The 20442-nt window shown below is 36.1% G+C and overlaps 1 protein-coding gene across 1 annotated transcript in view; it reads left to right on the forward strand.

The window, feature by feature from the left end:
* LOC129269418 (BAI1-associated protein 3-like) overlaps nucleotides 1-20442 on the forward strand; it is a 61181-nt gene that overhangs the window by 22040 nt on the left and 18699 nt on the right. The window contains exons 8-20 of the mRNA XM_064105742.1: nucleotides 3372-3561; nucleotides 3927-3971; nucleotides 5513-5590; nucleotides 7108-7192; nucleotides 7620-7721; nucleotides 11246-11442; nucleotides 12530-12647; nucleotides 14592-14716; nucleotides 15704-15794; nucleotides 16352-16621; nucleotides 17313-17443; nucleotides 18171-18294; nucleotides 20358-20426. Of these exons, the coding sequence (XP_063961812.1) occupies nucleotides 3372-3561; nucleotides 3927-3971; nucleotides 5513-5590; nucleotides 7108-7192; nucleotides 7620-7721; nucleotides 11246-11442; nucleotides 12530-12647; nucleotides 14592-14716; nucleotides 15704-15794; nucleotides 16352-16621; nucleotides 17313-17443; nucleotides 18171-18294; nucleotides 20358-20426 (1625 nt within the window). The remainder of the gene's footprint in view (nucleotides 1-3371; nucleotides 3562-3926; nucleotides 3972-5512; nucleotides 5591-7107; nucleotides 7193-7619; nucleotides 7722-11245; nucleotides 11443-12529; nucleotides 12648-14591; nucleotides 14717-15703; nucleotides 15795-16351; nucleotides 16622-17312; nucleotides 17444-18170; nucleotides 18295-20357; nucleotides 20427-20442) is intronic.

Consider the following 20442-nt stretch of genomic DNA (forward strand, 5'->3'; position numbering starts at 1 on the left):
CCAAAAGGCAAGATATTTTAGTAGTCAAGCTTCGGATAAGGGTGTGGTACCTTCGACAGGCTCTTGCGGGACTATGTTTTGAGGTGTCCGAATGTAATTGCTTGCGACATGCAGGGCAATCCCTCCTCTAACTTTTCCAAGAGGGTTCATTAACATAAAAGTTGCTTAAATGTATAAAAGAAAACGCCTTTTGCCCTCATAGCCATAATGTAATAAACACTTTTCTATCGCGGCGCCCTTTACATGCACTAATGCGTGCTAGTCACACCAACAAAGGCGAGGCAAGACCGATTGAGTCTATTGTACTCTTTTGAAAGGCAAGCTAACGAGCGCATTGAAATCGGTATTACTAGTGTGACTAGTGACGGAGGTTGCTTTTTGGTGTCAATTTATTGCAATATCGGGGAATGCATATGGAGGTATTTTCCCTATATCTATAAGCAAGTTAAGACATTAATACTGTCATGAAGCATATCAATGTCCTCGTTAATATATTCTCTTTCGTGTTGAATGCTGATATTTTGCATTGATTGCTGATATTAATGAGAAAACAGAAAGATATCAATGCACATGCAAATTTTTGCCTAAAAACATGAAAATTTTGGCATAAATTCTTATATTTTTCAAAAAATATTAACCGGACTGTCCTAAAAACACTTGCAATCGATTTCTACTGTCTGAATCAATGTGAAATGCGTATTTATTTAATATTTTTCCATTGTTTGTGCAAAAATATGAAAATAATTGATTTTCATGAAAAATTCAAGATGGCCGACAAAAATCGGGACCTGTGGGCCTTCCGTACAGGATTTGACCCGGCAGCAACACATTTTCTTTACCACTGATATCATGCCAACATCTTGGGACCATCAAACCTTTTGTACCCGATCAGCTGAATAAACTCTCCCAGCCCCCGGACTATAATGATGATGATGATGATGATCAATGATGATTATGATGATGATGATCAATGATGATTATGATGATGATATTGATCATCATGGGTTAAATATCATATTCTTAAATTGTCAATATGCAACATGTTTTATGTGAGTGTTTTTGTCTCACCTGCATAGCAGAGTGAGACTATAGGCGCCGCTTTTCCGACGGCGGCGGCGACGGCGACGGCGGCGGCGGCGGCGTCAACACCAAATCTTAACCTGAGGTTAAGTTTTTGAAATGACAGCATAACTTAGAAAGTATATGGACCTAGTTCATGAAACTTGGCCATAAGGTTAATCAAGTATTACTGAACATCCTGCCTGAGTTTCATGTCACATGACCAAGGTCAAAGGTCATTTAGGGTCAATGAACTTAGACCATGTTGGGGGAATCAACATCAAAATCTTAACCTAAGGTTAAGTTTTTGAAATGTCATCATAACTTAGAAAATATATGGACCTAGTTCATGAAACTTATACATAAGGTTAATCAAGTATCACTGAACATCCTGCATGAGTTTCACGTCACATGACCAAGGTCAAAGGTCATTTAGGGTCAATGAACTTTGGCCGAATTGGGGGTATCTGTTGAATTACCATCATAACTTTGAAAGTTTATGGATCTGATTCATGAAACTTGGACATAATAGTAATCAAGTATTACTGAACATCCTGTGCAAGTTTCAGGTCACATGATCAAGGTCAAAGGTCATTTAAGGTCAATGAACTTTGGCCAAATTGGGGTATTTGTTGAATTACAGCCATAAATTTGAAAGTGTGTTGGTCTAGTTCATAAAACTTGGACATAATAGTAATCAAGTATCACTGAACATCCTGTGCGAGTTTCAGGTCACATGATCAAGGTCAAAGGTCATGTAAGGTCAAAGAACTTTGGCCACGTTGGGGGTATTTGTTGAATTGCCATCATATCTCTATAAGTGTATTGGTCTAGTTCATAAAACGTGGAAATAAGAGTAACCAAGTATCACTGAACATCTTGTGCGAGTTATAGTAGTTTTCAAAATCAGCACTGCTGCTATATTGAATCGCCTGATGCAGGTGAGACGGCCAGAGGCATTCCACTTTTTTCATAAAATAAATTGAATTGTCGGAAAATTAAGTAATATATCTTATCAATTGTCAATTTTAATTATCCAACAATGAAGAGTGAATATCATCCATCAAATTCAACACCAGATTAAAACCTGATTACATGTATACTGCAAAGATCAATAAGGGACTTATCATGATATCTATAAACCTAGATCAGTCTGCATAAAGTCATCTCTTGAATGATTAAGGTATAAATCAAGCTCAGAATTGAACTTTGGTCTTCTTTATGTTTGCATTTTACGTCTCCTTTGACAAGTGCCTTTGTTTGAAAGATGTTTGTTTTATGATGGTCACATCTGTCAACACACTCATAGCGTTGAGGTACTGGTCTGACTTGTAGCTCCGTGCTCATAGTACGGTAGAAGATCTAGGAGCATGTTGTATGTAGAATTCATGACAATAATAACTTTGTCATTATACCAAGGCAATGAAAACTTTAATAGCAGCCAATCAACATCAAGGTTTCCATGGCAAATTTTCCATTTTGATGTGAGGTTTCCATGGCAGTTAATAGGTCCCAAAAAAGAAACATCAGTTGAAGCTTTAATTCCTTTATATATTTTTTTTTATTAAATTGTTTTCTGTTTTCTTAAATCATCACATTATTTTACTTCTAACTTTTGAGGGGGGGGTGGTTATTTCCTTTTTTCGTACAGATTATCTGTAAAAAAGAGGCATTCTAGTCTAGGCTATGATAATCCCTTTTGTATGTTCATCTGATAGCAGTTTTAATCCAATAAATTTGCACTCTGATTCTTAGGGATTAGTATAGTATCAAAGGTTAATTTTTAGTATCTATGTAAGAATGTTAATAAGAAGTTCATATAGATAGGGACATCATCTTTCTGATGATATATTGTTTCAGTAAATAAACAGGAGTAAAGGAAAGAATATGTGATTGGGAGAGACCAGTAAAGAGATGCTGTGGGGAAGATGGGGATAGAAAGAGGGAGACACATGTAGAGAGAAAGAGTGAGAGAAACGGAAAGAGACATCTACAGGGAGAAACAGAGAGAGAAGCAGTGAGTGTGATAAAAGGAGAGAGAAAAGGTGGTATGTTTGAGAGACCAGAAAGATGGATAAAACACTTGAAGGGAAGAGATATGGAATGAGAGACATACAGACAGTGACAACAACAGAGAGAGAGAGAGAGAAAAAAAAATGTTTCATCACCTGTTTAGCATACTGTGTATTCTCCTTCACCCCCTACTGTTTCATACCACATACCCTCCCAATCAAATTATCTATCACTAATCCCATGAATCCAATTGTTTATTTGTTTTTGCTCCGGTTCCTCAATCTGTTCTACTATCACAGGTCTGAGTGATCCATTCTGTGTTCTCGGCATCGTACCCCTGTGGAGTGAGAACATGGCGGAGTCTCCAAAGCGGAAGATCTCGCAAGCCAGGCATGATCTCCTGCTTGATCACGCTAGCAAGGACTCCCTCTGTGTCACGGAAGTGAAAGAGAAGAACCTGAATCCATGCTGGAGGGAACAGTTCAGATTGTAAGTCTTTATTATGGACGTTTATCCACCAACTACCCACTTTGACCAATTGTATTTATTTCCAAAGCAGTTTTTCTCATGAAGCATTGTTGTCTACATTTTGTCTAATGACCATTTTGTCAAATCAGAATTAGATGAAATGAACATTGTCATAGAAACTTTTTAAATGAATGAAAATAATTTATCGATTTGGGTTACAAATAATAGCTACCTGGTCATTGGATTTGCAGGTTGTAGGCAGAGCATGTTGTAGACATATTCAATTAGATGTGTTTAGATTAACACCAAGTGGTATTACAAATGATTGTTCCTAAAATACCTTCTTATCTACCATGTTTTTTTTTATTATTATTCTTCCCTTACAGTGATGTAGGTGATGTCAACAATGAACAGCTCCAAGTTGAAGTTTGGTAAGTTAATTCTTCTTTCATTTTTTTTCCTCCAGTTTTGTACACCAATGTGATAATGATGATAATAATTGTAAAAATGATGATTATAGTAATAACGGTGATGTTGATGATGAGAAAGAGGATTATTATGGTAATATTGGTGATGATGATGATGATGATGATGATGGTGGTGATGATGATGATGATGATGATGATGATGATGGAGATGATGGTAATGATGATAATGATTATGATGATGAGGATGATGATGATAATGATTATGATGATGAGGATGATGATGATGACGATGATGATGATGGTGATGATGATGATGATGAGGATGATGATGATGATAATGATTATGATGATGAGGATGATGATGATGATGATAATGATTATGATGATGATGATGATGAGGATGATGATGATGATGTTGATGATGATGATGATGATAATGATTATGATGATGAGGATGATGATGATGATGACAATGATGATGATGATGGTGATGATGATGATGATGACGATGACGATGATGATGATGATCAGGATGATGATGATGGTGATAAAACTATTTGTAATGTGATTCTATATAATCCAAATTCATATGTACTTTGAACCATTTTCCTCGGTTCTTCCATGTTCTCTTAACTTTTCATTTCTACATCTTGCTTTAAAAAAGAATGGAGATATATATATCTCTGTCACTAGTTTCTTGAATCAATTCTTTCCAAAATCTTAAAGGAGAATGAAACTCTTGGAGCAAGTTAGCTTTTGTGAAAGCAGCAAAATCAAAGAATAAGATCAACAAAACTTTGAGTAAAATAGGACTAGCAATAAAAGAGTTATGAGCATTTGAATGTCGAGATCACTAATGCTATGGAGATCCTCCCATTGGCAATGCGACCAAGATCTGTGATGTCACACACGTACAACTCTCCCATTTGGACACTGAAAATATACCCCAAAACATCTCTTTTTGCTCATTCTAATCATATGACAAACGATTCATCAATGATATAATGTTGTGAAACCTCTGTACTTGTCATCTCATAAAGAAAACACCTCACCTTGTGATAGACTCTATAAAAGTGAGAATATAAGTGAAATAAGTACTAACGTAATGAGGGAGTTGTACGTGTGTGATATCACAGATCTTGGTCGCATTGCCGTTGGGAGGATCTACATGGCACTAGTGATCTCAATATTCGAATGCTCATAACTTTCTTATTATTCATTCAATCTTCCTCAAACTTTCAACAATATGTTTCTTTGATTTTTCTCTTTGATATGGATTCAGCTGGTTTCAAGGGTTTCATTCTCCTTTAACAATAAATTCTGATGTGCCAAATTCATTCTTAGAACGCTGCCAAATTAACATCATCATGAAGAAAAATCTTACAAATACAAGACCTATTTTTAGTATATTTATCATTCCAAAGCCAGAAAAAAAGAAGTAAACATGTCCAGTTTACCTGTTGTTGACTGACAAATTTTACTTTTTCATAGCAATCTTATTTCTTGTTATTTATTCTTGTTTTTTCTTCTTTGTATTTTTACAGGGACCACGATGAGGATTCATCTGTTGGGAAGATCATTAAGGGTGTGGGAGATGTTCACAATTTGAAGGGCATGGGAAGGTACGTAGATGTAATGATTTTGATCAAAGCCAAACCTACAGGCGCGGTAGATCAGTCGGTAGAGCAGGGGTTTCGGATTCCGGTGACCCGAGTTCGATTCCTAATTGGTGCGCTAGTGCCCTTTGCATTTATCCTCATTACCAGGTCCCTCGGAGAGGACCTTAAGCCGTCGGTCTCCTGGTTACTTGCTTACAAGCATTCATGCTTTCTTAGCAATGAGGTAAAAAATCAACACCAGTTACCATTTACAATAGCAACTACTTGATAATAATGATATATAGCATTTATGACGTGCCGACTATTTAGCTGCCTTTTCAATGACCCACTATATATTGCCCCGGCTACAGATAGCTCAAGCTGCCAGAGGTGCTCGGTGCATTCAAGGAATTAATTCTAGCAGGTACCCATTTACTTCAACTGGTTTGAATGCAACTAAGTGATTTGACGTGGGGGCGTCGTGGTCTAATGGTTACGACTCTCGTCTCTCAATCTGAAGGACGTGGGTTTGAATCCTACCCATGGGTGCTTTCCTTCAGCAAGAAATTTTCCCACATTGTGCTGCACTCAACCCAGGTGAGGTGAATGGATACCTGGCAGGAATAATTCCTTTAATGCACCAAGCACCTTTTGCAGCTGGAGCTAAAGCTGGGGTAATATATAGTGCGCTATTGAATAGGCAACTAGATAATCGGCGCTTCATAAATGCTATATATTATTGTTATTATTAAAGGTCAAGTCCACCTCAGAAAAATGTTGATTTGAATCAATAGAGAAAAATCAGACAAGCACAATGCTGAAAATTTCATCAAAATCGGATGTAAAATAAGAAAGTTATGACATTTCAAAGTTTCGCTTATTTTCAACAAAATAGTTATATGAACGAGCCAGTTACATCCAATTGAGAGAGTCGATGATGTCACTCACTCACTATTTCTTTTGTTTTTTATTGTTTGAATTATACAATATTTCAATTTTTACGAATTTGACGATTAGGACCTCCTTGCCTGAACCACAAAATGTTAAAATAATGGAATTCCACGTGTTCAGGGAGGAATGAAACTTCATTTCACATGACAATGACAAGAAAATCAAAATATTTCATATTTCATATAATAAAATACAAAAGAAATAGTGAGTGAGTGATGTCATCAGTTCTCTCATTTGCATACTGACCGAGATGTGCATATAACTGTTTTGTGAAATGAAGCGAAACTTTAAAATGTCATAACTTTCTTATTTTACATCCGATTTTGATGAATTTTTCAGTGTTATGCTTGTTGAATTTTTCTCTTTTTATTCAAATCAAGTTTTTGTTGGGGTGGACTTGTCCTTTAACTATACAAGGTGTATATGCATGCTTTTGGTGTACAGTGTAGGAACAAAATGGAGGAGGGGAAGGATGAGAAGGATTGGGAAAAGTCTGAAGAGGAGTAGGTGTAGGGGAGGGAAAGACAATAAAGAACACAAAACAGTTAAAACAAGGTTCTTATACTGGTATTGTTTATTTCATCTCTTAGATTCTTCAAGGAAATCGCCCAATCAGCAAAGAAAGATGGCAAGAATCTTGATGATTTCCTTGGCTGGGTTACTATACCACTCAATGTAAGTAGGATAGTAGAAATCTGGTATCTGGAAATAAACATGTATGTTACACTTTGGAGAATAAAAAATCATTTCCTACCCCATTTGGAACAAAATCACCAAAGTGATTTGGCTCTATAATTTGACGCAGGACAATAGATACCATGCTACCAAATGCATCAAAAGGGAGTTGTGATTGCAAGAGAAAAGACAGAGCATGATTCCATCTAAAAAAATGATAATAAATAAATAAAAAATGGCACAGGCATTTTTAAAGGGTATCTTCAGAAATTATTGTCGGTGTGATTCTTAAAAGTCTGAAGGAAGGTTATGTATGGTGTTTTGTTTGGCTTTAATGTGCTTATTTTCCGTTCACAAGAGAAAGTTTCACAGGAGCAACTATCATGGAATCTATTGAACCTTTTCATTTCCCATCATCATTCCACAGACTATATCAAGCAATGGTTTAGAATGCTCCTTTCCTCTCCAAAGCCGGGGCAAGAGTAAGGTTGAAGGGGAACTCAAACTGAAATTACAGCTAGCACTTAAGGTATGTATACATGTGGATCCCAACATACATGTAACATTGCCATTTCTTGCAGATTATTGTTTGTTGTATTGTTGCTATGTAGACATCTGGGAAGCTTTTCATGAAAAGTTTTGTCAGTGATTTTTACTAACTACTTTGCTCTCAGCCAATCAGATGCAAGGATTTCAGTAGCTTATAACTATAGTCAGTGAAAATCATTGACTTTTTTCATGAAATGCTCTCCTGAATTATAATCATGATCTGTGACTGCCCAGCTCAGTAAATGTAGTAGTTTCAGGACAAGGGATTTTATTGTGCATCAAAATGATAATTCCTGCTTCAAATTCAAAATTTTGAAAAATGTATTTAGGTACTTTGTTTCTTCAAGAGTAACAATTCTATTTGTTCTACCTTTCTATACATTCCCATATACATGTATGAAGTTGAGAAGTTCATCCAAAATATGAGATACTGTATGAGCATATTATAAAAACCATTTATTTAGCAATGAGAGTTTCACCACATTTTTGTCTCACCTGCATAGCAGAGTGAGACTATAGGCGCCGCTTTTCCGACGGCGACGGCGGCGGCGGCGGCGGCGGCGGCGGCGGCGGCGACGGCGGCGTCAACACCAAATCTTAACCTGAGGTTAAGTTTTTGAAATGACAGCATAACTTAGAAAGTATATGGACCTAGTTCATGAAACTTGGCCATAAGGTTAATCAAGTATTACTGAACATCCTGCCTGAGTTTCATGTCACATGACCAAGGTCAAAGGTCATTTAGGGTCAATGAACTTAGACCATGTTGGGGGAATCAACATCAAAATCTTAACCTAAGGTTAAGTTTTTGAAATGTCATCATAACTTAGAAAATATATGGACCTAGTTCATGAAACTTATACATAAGGTTAATCAAGTATCACTGAACATCCTGCATGAGTTTCACATCACATGACCAAGGTCAAAGGTCATTTAGGGTCAATGAACTTTGGCCGAATTGGGGGTATCTGTTGAATTACCATCATAACTTTGAAAGTTTATGGATCTGATTCATGAAACTTGGACATAATAGTAATCAAGTATTACTGAACATCCTGTGCAAGTTTCAGGTCACATGATCAAGGTCAAAGGTCATTTAGGGTCAATGAACTTTGGCCAAATTGGGGTATTTGTTGAATTACAGCCATAAATTTGAAAGTGTGTTGGTCTAGTTCATAAAACTTGGACATAATAGTAATCAAGTATCACTGAACATCCTGTGCGAGTTTCAGGTCACATGATCAAGGTCAAAGGTCATGTAAGGTCAAAGAACTTTGGCCACGTTGGGGGTATTTGTTGAATTGCCATCATATCTCTATAAGTGTATTGGTCTAGTTCATAAAACGTGGAAATAAGAGTAACCAAGTATCACTGAACATCTTGTGCGAGTTATAGTAGTTTTCAAAATCAGCACTGCTGCTATATTGAATCGCGTGATGCAGGTGAGACGGCCAGAGGCATTCCACTTGTTCTTTATATGCATTTATGAGTGAACATACTTCAAATCCAATTTGATTATGCATCCGTTATTCTGATTCATTTCGTTCAGTTTTATTCATTCAAATTTCTGAATAAATGAACAAAAGAAATTTCATCATAATTGTAATTCAATGGTTGATATTTCATAAATTTCTCTGTTTCTTATTGTTGTAGTATTGCCTCACATATTGCCTTGTCCTAATAAAAATGAAACACATCTGCATCCTTTTAAATCCTACAATACTCTTGCCCAGCATGAAGAAATCCTTGACAATAAACAAGAAACCAAAGCATCAAGCAATGCTCAAGGGAACAAAGAAAGCATGAATAAAGTCAAGAAAAAATATGGCGATAAATTTTCCCAGTATAGGAAGAGCAAGGTTTATGTAAGTTGAAAGTGTTGAGGGGAGTTTTGCTGGCCGTTTGTTCCTGAGAGTTAAATAACAACTATTTGTTTGATGTAATGACTAATAGTTTCACAAAGATTTTCAGTTGATGAACTTTGTTTTTCATTTTTATGTCCCTGATGAGATATCTGATGACTGATCATCCCTAAATAATTAGATCTTATGTTGTGTGTGTCTTTACTATCAGAAGTTTCTCTTAATGTTATATAGAAAGTCTTTGTTTGAAAAGTATATAACTACTTATATTTGTCGTAGTCTTTGATATTGATATCAATGGACACAGTTTCAAATACACATAGAATAACTCTTTCATTTTTATGTCCCAAGTTGATGTTGCACTTTTTCGTCTTGCATTTTTCTGCTATTTCTAGCATATCTTGTTACAATCTTGTTTTGATGATGCTTTCACTTTAATTTTTTTTTCTTTCTTTTAATTATTTTACTTTAGCTCTTTTTTGTTGGTTTGTTTTCTCACATGATCACTCTTTGATCTATGAAAATTACTTCTGAGTTTTAGAGGGGTTTTTTTGGTTATGGACGATGTTAAGCATACTCTGTTTCATCTTTTAAGGAATAAAGCTTTAATACAAAAATTACTTTTTTGTTTACTATATGCACATTTGGTTGAGTTCACTGTTTACTGTGTAGTCTGTACACATCTCTTAGATTTGAATTTTTTGTTGTTCGGTGTTATTTTACAGTATTTGTTTCACATTGGGTGTAGTTAAAGGATGGTACATGTATGTTTTTATTTAAGTTGAAGTCATTTCCAACTGCATGTAGTGTTGAGTTTAGAATACTTGGTTGTGGATGTATTTTCCATTAGCTGTGTCATCTTTTTAGGGGTCAAAGTTGAAAGTTATTTTTATGCCTGTTCCCAATGTTGTTGGTTGTCCGAGTCATTATATTTTGGGGCTGTTGTCTGTCCAACCTTCTCCCTTGTTTTCATTCTCTTAATAGCTAAAAAGTCATTTTACTGATTAACTTCAAAATTACTCCAATTGTACATGTAGGTGTGATAATAATCTGATTACTTTCGAGGGATCAAGGTCAAAGGTCGCAGAGGTTGTTATGCACATTGAAAGATCTTGTTTTTGCAATAACCGAAGAATTGTTCTTGGGATCAACTTCAAACTTGGTTCATGGATACATAGATGTATGTGGAGGGATTATGATTAGATGTTGGGTCATGGGTCAAAGGTCACAGATGTCATCTTGTATCAAAAAAATAACCCATCGTGCGGTATTTGACCTTGATCCACATCGCTGTAGCTTCCGTCATGAATATAAGGTGAGCAGGTCTGAAATACTCGTGTAGGAGGCTCATCAAGGCAGATTGACCCCAATTACTTTGCCTACTTCAACTAGCAATGCCCAGTATAGCTTAATCAGGATTGATCAAGTTGATAAGTTTGGCAAAAGTGGAAACCTCGCATAATATTTACAATCTGTCTATCCAGTCTTTTCTCTCTATGTATTGGTAAGGAAGGCCTCATCATTATCAATTCTCCATTTCATTCTACTTTGCCATTCTCTTCATTCTAATGGCAACCTATTCTCTGAGGTCATCTCTGAGGTCATAATGTTAATAAAGGATTCTTATTGGTCCATTTTACAGAAAGATGCGCCCAAGGCAAGCACAGAAGCCATGGGTGCAGCCCACCAGTACCTATGGTATGAATTCACCCATCACGAGGTCTGTGACAATGCCATGACTCAATACAGATGGAATGGTCAGCTTCCCCAAGCACCCAAGGCCATCTTACATCAACTGGCTCAACAGCAGCAGCTTCCTGAAATATACCAACTCGCCAGGTACATATACTATGACCTGTATTCTGAATGCTGGTTAAACTTTATACATCATGGAGTAGATCACTGGTTTAATTATGGATAGCTAAAGGTGAAAGAAGATCATTACCATCAAGGTTCTGTTGATCAGCATGATTGGCAATCAAATGATTGATAACTGTCTAAGAATGATCACTGAAATAGTTCAAGCCTGAGGAATTAGCACACTAAGCCTGATAAATTTTTAATGTAAACAAAACTTTGATATTTTCAGCTTCCAATTATTTTACCACAGGTGAAGCTAAAATGGACTTAATAGTTTGGGTCTCTGAGTGGTTATCTTGAAAGTGAATTTGGGCTTAAATGTTAAGTTCCGAAGTAAGAGCTGAAGAATAATTGGCCTGCAAATGATTCCGACTTCATTGAAAATTTCCATACTAGAAATTTACTGATTTTCCTCTCAGGTTTTTCTGGTGAATTTTTATCAAAATAATTCAGGTATTCACATGATAACAGGAACTGTCTATGCAACACTTCATTTATGCACATGAGGGAAATCTTTTTTTATGCGAGTGGTTTCTTGAATGCTCCCCTTTAAGAAGACTGTATGCTTATTGCATAAGTGATACATGTATTTGAGTGAGTCAGTTTAGCTCAAACAAATCCCCCATTTTTAAATTGATATTTTTTTAAATTAATATTTGAAGTGTGATTTCATTACATCCGACAATATCAAAAAACCTTTCTATCTAATTTTCATATTCACTCCTTTGAAAAATTTGGCATTTGGGTGCAGTGTCCCCGTCAATAAGGTATATCGCTAATTAGAACCGCAATGCGTCATGGGATCGAAAAGGGGGCAAGCTAGCTGCTATACAGACGACTGCTTGTTTACATTTCCACTTGCGGCTGCGAGTAACGTAATTTATCCTTATTTTCAGGAATTTTTATCATGCCAGGTGGCCGGTGGCGACCATTGTGCTGTTTTTGTTTGGGTCTTTGTCCCCTTTTTAATTCCATCATGCTTTGCGGTGCGGCGACCTCTGTTGATATTTGCTGGTTCGCGATAAACCTTATGATGCGATTAATGTGCTGTTTTTACTTAATACAGTCAGTGGATAGCATACAGTCAGCAGTGTGTCTTGCCCCATCTAGATCTCAATGTAATGCTATCAATCATCACAGGAATAGCTAACCTATGGGACCAGGGTCCTCCAGATGAGCAGATGGTAAGTCTATATAGTGGTAGTCAACCATTCTTTAGTCTTGGTCAACAATCCCTGCTACAGTACCTCAATAAACGGATGGATGCGTGCAGTTTCCTTTTTATCCTGATATATCATTGTTGAACTGGAAGTTAACTTGGAGTTCACATAAAAAACCTAGTGCATGGATGGTTATTAGGGTAAAAATTTGATGAAATTTTACCCACAACAAGCGATAGGTCTCTTCCAAGAATTTTTTTTGACTAGTTTTAAACTTCATATTGTTGATTCATCAGTTAGTTCCCATTACCATTGATGGGACGATCACAAAAACTGAGATTTTCGGATCAAAAGAAAGAATAGCATCCAACTCCATCCAGTTAACAACACCAAATGAAAATATCAAATGAAGAAACTACACTAAAATCTGGAAGGTCGGAAATGCAATATCACTCATATTGGTCCGTTCAGGTGACGTCAAATAATGGTATTGTGTTTCTGTATAGAAGCATAGTACAAACTAGTGGCAGATCGGGGGGGGGGGTGTGGTGGGGCACAGCAAGCCCGTGCCCCTCCCCCCACTTTTGAGAGTCACAATTAAGATTTGTAATATGAAAATGCCATTAAAACGCAAGTGTGCCCCCCCCCCTTTGAAAGTTAAGACCTTTATATTTATATTTTTTATTTTTTTGCTTGTTGACAAATTTTTCCTTGAGAAAATGTGCCCCCTCCGCTTTTTGGAAAATCCTGGATCTGCCTCTGGTACAAGCCCACGCAAATACTCTCTCAACAGCAGAGCTTATATTACTCGCTGGAAGCCTGGTTGTTTGATAGATTTTTACTTTATTCAGAAGAAGAATAATATACATGTAGCAATAAATGCAGTGGACAGTTTCTCTGTATAATCATCACCAACATTCTTTTTGGAAGGGTTCTAAGATTATTAGCAACTAGCTCAGGTAAACAATGTCAATAAACAAAAATACACAAATACGATATACATGTAAGAGGCTAATATTTGGGAAATATGAGGGCTACATGACTGAACTACAATCATATGTACTCCACATCATGCCAGACTGCCTGGGTTTCAAATTCAAATATTTTGAGAATAATTGTCATAACAACAAGCCTATCAATTCAAGTTTTAATAAAGTTTTCCTGTTTGCTTGTTTGTAGCTGACTGAATTGAATAACATTGAATAATATATTCATCTGCAAGTGATGAAGCTTTTGCCAGCTAGGGTGCGGAGCCGAGTGTGGGAATCACTAATGATATCTTGCTTTGCACGTCAAGTCCACTGAATTTACAATGAATAAACTACATGTATGAGCGTAATTTTAACTTACCCCAAGCCGACCTACATGTTATTTTTATACTGGAATATGATTAAGATGTTGATCATCATGTCAAGAGCACAATCGAGACAGAGAAAGGAAAATTATGGGAGACTGAGTGACCCCCCCCCCCCCCCCGAAAATTCCCTGATCTCTCACTGCACATTACAAGTTTCTCTGTGAATCTTGCATTATTTTCTGCACAACAACTGGTGACTTGAATATTCTAAAGGCATGACATGACGTCACACAGACTGACCCATTTATGATAAGGAGTTTTCACGCTCATGGAAGAGGCTATTTTGGGGCAATTCAAGAAGGATATCAAGAATATTTTTGTAATTTAATGTGTGGATGAATGGTTTATAAATGATGTAGGCTTTGGTTAAATACATGCACCAAGTTAATGGATATTAATTTCCTTTTTGTATGAACTTTAACAGTACAGGTACATGTATATACATGTGTCCTTTTTTGTTTTCCCAGGGCCGTGTAACATTAAAATCATACTATCAATTCTGCAATTAAAAACTCCTGTGTACATGCATATCTATGGCAAACTATGCACAAAGTTACAATCAATTGCTACTATTAATTCTATTAATTGTATGTCTTTATCTCTCACCTCAGGTGAAATATATTTGCAAGTCCTGTAGAGAGTTTGTCGATCATTCTATGAGGATGTTACAGAAGCAACATGAAGCATTCCCATTCAGAGACACCGAGGCTGTCCTACAACTTCATCTACTTCTCAGGTAAAAATCGCCTCGGAGTGATTTATTTATTCCCCTATTCGCCTATAAAGAAGCCCTGTATTATAATAAAATGGGAAAATATACATGCATAGCAGATTCATATTAATATTTCATTGTAAATTTTTTTTATGTGAAACATGAAATGAATAAATATTGAATCAGTGAAGAGAAATAGTTCGAAGTATGTGTTAAGATAGTTCAACGAAGAATTCTTCCATGTTTAAAATTATGCAAAATGTGTAAATATTAGAAATTAAGATAAATGATGAAGAGTTGGTTGCTTTATCAATGTGAATGGGATGGATGGACTTGTGTATTCAACTGTTAGACAAATCGATGTATTGAATAGTACATGAAACAATTGAATGTATTACGAGAACCTGTTCATCAAGACTATAAAGACTGATTTTCTTATCTCCATTGGGTGGTTTTATAGACAGTTTCACAGTATATTTATTTTACATGACTACTTCATAACTCATAGTTATACAATTATTCAGCGGACTGTTTCATGAAAGCTGTCAACACTAACAAGTTGTCTTTCTCCGACAGTTACCATAGTTCAGTTAAATTCTAGAGCTTCTGAACCAATCAAAACCAAGGATTTCTCTGGAATTGTCAGCAAAGTGTCTGAACAGATTGGCAAATGCTTGTTACAGTGTACAATTTATCTTTAAAAAATGTGTTTCACTGCAAACTATAACATTGATCTCATGAAACGTAATGTGTCACGTGATTGGTCAGTTGCTTGAAATGTGGATATTAAACTTAACATAAATGTGCTTAAGCCAAACTCAATTCAAAATTGGGTTATCTTGCACATAAGCAGTTATATTAATGATTGCCTAATTTGCATCAAATAATATACTCACAATCCACATTTGTGCATATTTTGAATTGCAAAATATGCGTAGGACAGTTTGAAAGCATAATCAGATTTCAAGTTGTAACATGGTATTTTGTTTGTTGTTTATCTGATTTGCATAGATGCATGGTAGTGATCAAAGAGTTGAGTGAGAAGCGTTCATGGGATATATTTGAAGGAGATGTTAAAGATCTCATCACAGATGCCATCAAGGTGAGTCTATTCTTGGTCTTCAACAAGAACTAAAAAAGTGAAAAATTGTAAGGAATTTGGCAAAATTTGTTATAAGCTTGGAATTCATTATTAAAATTAAAGCAGCAAGCTTTTGTTAATGGCAGTACAATACTGTGAAGTTTAGGCAAGGTAAGAGAAGCGAAAACAAGCCATGATTATTTAAAAGTTACCATCAACACCATCACCATCTCCACTATTTTAATCATCATCTTGGCCATTATCATTGTCATCATCATTATCCCCTTCGTCATCATCATCATCATACTCATCATCATCACTATCATCAATCCATATCATCATCATTCTCATCACCATAATTATTATCATCATCATGTTGTCATTGAGGAAAATCAACTCCATGGCTGGAGTTCCAACCCACAACCCTCTGTTTGAAAGGCAAGAGTTAAAACCCAAAAAACAAAATGATTTTATAAAACCCAGCTCTTGTCCTTTCATAGGAAATTACTTCAGAATCTTCTTTTTCATTACTATTTATTGTTGTATTGTTTGTAAAATTATAAATTTTGTTTTTGTAGAAAAGCACCAAAGATTGGTTTGTGAAGCAGAGCCTGCTGTGTGAGGAGGTCCATGAGGCCAAGAAAAACGTTCTCTTCCAAGACGATGACGATGTCGACGCTGATGAGGAAGAAGAGACAGAAGAATCTAAGAAAGTTGCCATCCTGGTCAATCTCATTGAGAACATGATCAACCATGTGAAAGTCCAGATCAGGCCACCAGCTCTGATCTATAAGAAAGCCTTTGACATTGATTTCACCAGGCTGATACACATGGAATTAGCTGAAAAGGTAAAGTCGTAGTTAAACACAAACACACATATCATGTTGTAATTAATGATGATGCAGTAACATAGGGGGTTTATTTCCAATTTGTCCAATTGCCAACTCATCTACTATCATTTGGTCTACCATCAGTTCGTCCGCTTACCACATGGTCTTCTTTCATTTGGTCTAATGCTATTCTGTCTAATAACCAGTTGGTCCAATAGCCATTTAGTCCATATACCATTTGGTCTAATTGGACTAAAGTGTTAATTGTGCAAAATGAAAGAAAATGAAGTGGATATGAAATGGTCATGGACGAAATGGTGATGGATGGAATGGCATTAGACCAAATGAAAGTTGACTATGTGGTGAGTAGACGAATTGGCAGTGGACGAATTGGCAATTTACCTTATAGGGCACAGTCTGACCAATGTAATAATCTTCCTCGGTTTAGTTTGGTTTTATTTACCATATAAAAACCAAAAAATGTTTAGTTTACAATAATGAAAAATACAAATGAAAATAGTATTATATTATTACTTTAAAAAGATACAAATGGATCATGCTTTTCAGACCCATTGATATAATGGCTCTCATTTCTCCTCAAGGTGCAATGATCTTGTTTTATACCACTCACAATCAATTTTTGATAGTTACTGCCACAGGAAGTTTCAAATTCAATAATATTAATAATATTTGTTGTTTGTTTGTGTAGATCATATCTGAGATCAAGGAACTTGTATCCAGTGTTGGAAAGCTTTCCTATCATGGCAGCCATCAGACACCCATTGCTCTCTTCTCCTTATACCTGGCAGTCAGGGGATTCCATGCAGCGGCTGATAAATCGTGAGACAATTTCCAACTTTTATCTAATTGACAAAGTTTATATTTTTTTTCACTGCTTAATTTTTCCTTTTGAATTTAATGTATAAGAAATAAATAGAGATTGATACAGTGTCTTTACTAGTAAAAGATTTGTTACTTCTCATGTGAAAATAGTGTTTTCTAAGTTTCAAATAGCATTGCCAATTTGGGGATTTTTAGTGATTGCATGGAGGTTTCCTGTCATCCGACACCCATTGCTCTCTTCTCCCTCTCCCTGGCAGTTAGGGGAAACCATGCAGCCCTGATCCCTCGTAAATCTATTACCAGCTTTCCTCATCAAATTATACTTTAAAGTATCCACTAAATAAAGGCCATATCTATCAGCTTTGCCACATGTAGCATCAAAGTAGCATCAAAGTAGCTTTTCTGATCTCCCATTGATACGTTTATGCAGAAATTGGGGGAATAGAATGGAAAAGATGCTCAGTGTAATACCCACCCATTGTCATGTATAAAGCTTTTATCTGAAGCTTTTATAAAGGTTAAAAAGTGAGTACTTATGTACAAAGATTATTTAGTTAGGTATATTGTGGTTATACATGTATGTGATTTTATGTTGAGTGCATTCTGTTTTTCAGTTTATGTGCAAAGGCAATATTATGTATGCTACTATTAGTTTTAAAGATGTTATCCTAGAGCTTCAATTGCTGATAGTGGTATTCATTGATGTCTCCTATATTTCTTACAGATATCGATCAGACTTGGAGACCAAGAACTATTACATGGTATTCAAGAAGTCTGTTGAACAGTGGTTTGAACTTGCAAGGATCAAGGCCAGAGCACGCATACAGAAGGCTGTAGAAGTCGATGAGGTATTTATGCAGCTCCATTGAAGAATGACTTTACTCGACTTGCGACTCTTACAGCTTTTGACTCGAAACACTGATGATTTGACTTGACTTGCAACTCAGTAATTTGCTGACTTGTACCCTTGTTGAATCGACTGGACTTGATAACAACATTGCTTATATATCATATAGGCCTACATAAAAGGGAACTGAAACTCTTTAGGAAGAATCAATTTTATGAAATGCATGTGCACATCGAGTAAGGCATTTAGTTTTCCTAACTGGTAAATTTTCCTATTACCATTGATGGGCAGTCAGTAGTAAATTATAAACACCGGTCATAATTTTGAGATAAAGATGGTTAGTAAATCAACAAGGATCTTATGAAACATACACATCATTTTACTTGGGCATTAGTATAATTGTCCAGACTCAATACCCATGATACAATCCAGACATCCCTGGGATTACGTCTGGCATGTTATCACTGTTCCTACGGTACCTTGTGTGTGTAGTTTGTACTAATGCCCTCACTGATATGCATTATTTTCTATATTAACCCGCTAACTAACAAATCCCTTGACACCAAATACACTTTGTACAGGTATAGTGAGTGATTGTATTACCGACCAGCCTTGTATTACCGAACGCGCGCACCATACACGTCAGAAAATAATTTCATACGCTCAAAACTTTGCAACATTCTTCCAAAGAGAAACTGAATAGGAAGATGATGAAAAATGGTCAAAAACACATTTTCAAAGTCTTAATATTCTAGAAATAATAAGATATGGTAAAAAAACCTCATCGGTGATTTTGTTGTTTTCTCAATTTTTCCCATAGAAAACACACGTTCGGTAATACGATACCTTTTTCAAGTGACCAAAATATTTCACATGCGAAGAGGGGTTCGATTGGAAGCTAATATCATAAAACAGAAAAACGATTTCGGCAAAATTTTTTACATATTTATATTTTGTAGGTAATTGTGTATTTATGGTGAAAGTTTGACGAATTTGATGAGAATAATTTGTTTGATATGATTGAATTCATGAAAAGTGTTCGGTAATACGATCCACTACCATACTACTTGTTTCCACTAAGCAACAGGTTAATGAAAAGATGGGACTAGAGAAAGTTATTAATGTTTGACAAGTCTCAGTGGAGTTTCAGTGATTAGCTCTAAATTGGCAACACTATTTCAAAATTAGAGCCTTTTGTAGAGAACTCGATTTATGTTGTATTACACTGAGCAGATTTTCTCCTTTATGTTTATGTCAATTGGCAGCTTATCTCAACCTATTAGAGGGGCCAGCCATTGACAAATAATGGGGAAATTGATTCAATACGAAATTTGCAAAAGGCCAATTGACTTGCATAATATAATCTGTCCGTCATGAGCGCCCTTCGGACTAATGCGATAAAAGTTCGTACAGCACGAATTTGACCGAACTCTTGATGGTTATTTACTTCAGATCATCGCAGTTTCAGTTTCCAACAATCCCAATTCCTAGACTCATAGCATGTCTCTTGATTGCTAAACCAAAAAAAATAACCTCTGTGAAGTTAAATGTTTCAAAAGTGAAAACATGCAGTTTACTTCTGGTTGGTTAGTCTACTAACTAATTGCTCTCCTATAGACCCCCCAGACATGCCGGCGTCTATTACATAACACCCCCAGGCATGCGGCCAAGTGAAAGACTTGAATCCCTTCTCTGTTCCGAGATTAGCCTTGATTTCCCCATGATTTGTCAATTAAAGGTCGCTTTAAGCTCAATTACACATTTTACATGACTTATGTAGGGTTCACAAAGCGACAAACTGCATCTAGACATAGATTTTTATGAACTCAAAACAAAGGAACATACCAGGTTACCCAGTATTGTTTTAAAGAAAATTGTCATCACTGACTAGTTGTCATTGGCAGTTACCATAGTAAAACGTAACCAGCATCTTACAACCAACCAACACAAAGGAATATCAGTGCTGAAAATTTTCAGGATATAATGCCTAGTAGTCAAATGAAAAAAAATTCAATGAGTGATATATGTTAAGTTTAGACGTCGCCCTCTGTTGTTTGATCTCAGGTGAGGCTTGTTGATTCCATGGTGAAGCACAGTTCATCGGCTGTAGATGTCAATACAACCTTTGTTCAGGTGAGTGGAATGTGAG

This window comes from Lytechinus pictus, chromosome 10 (assembly GCF_037042905.1).
Source record: "Lytechinus pictus isolate F3 Inbred chromosome 10, Lp3.0, whole genome shotgun sequence".
NCBI classification, from domain to species: domain Eukaryota; kingdom Metazoa; phylum Echinodermata; class Echinoidea; order Temnopleuroida; family Toxopneustidae; genus Lytechinus; species Lytechinus pictus.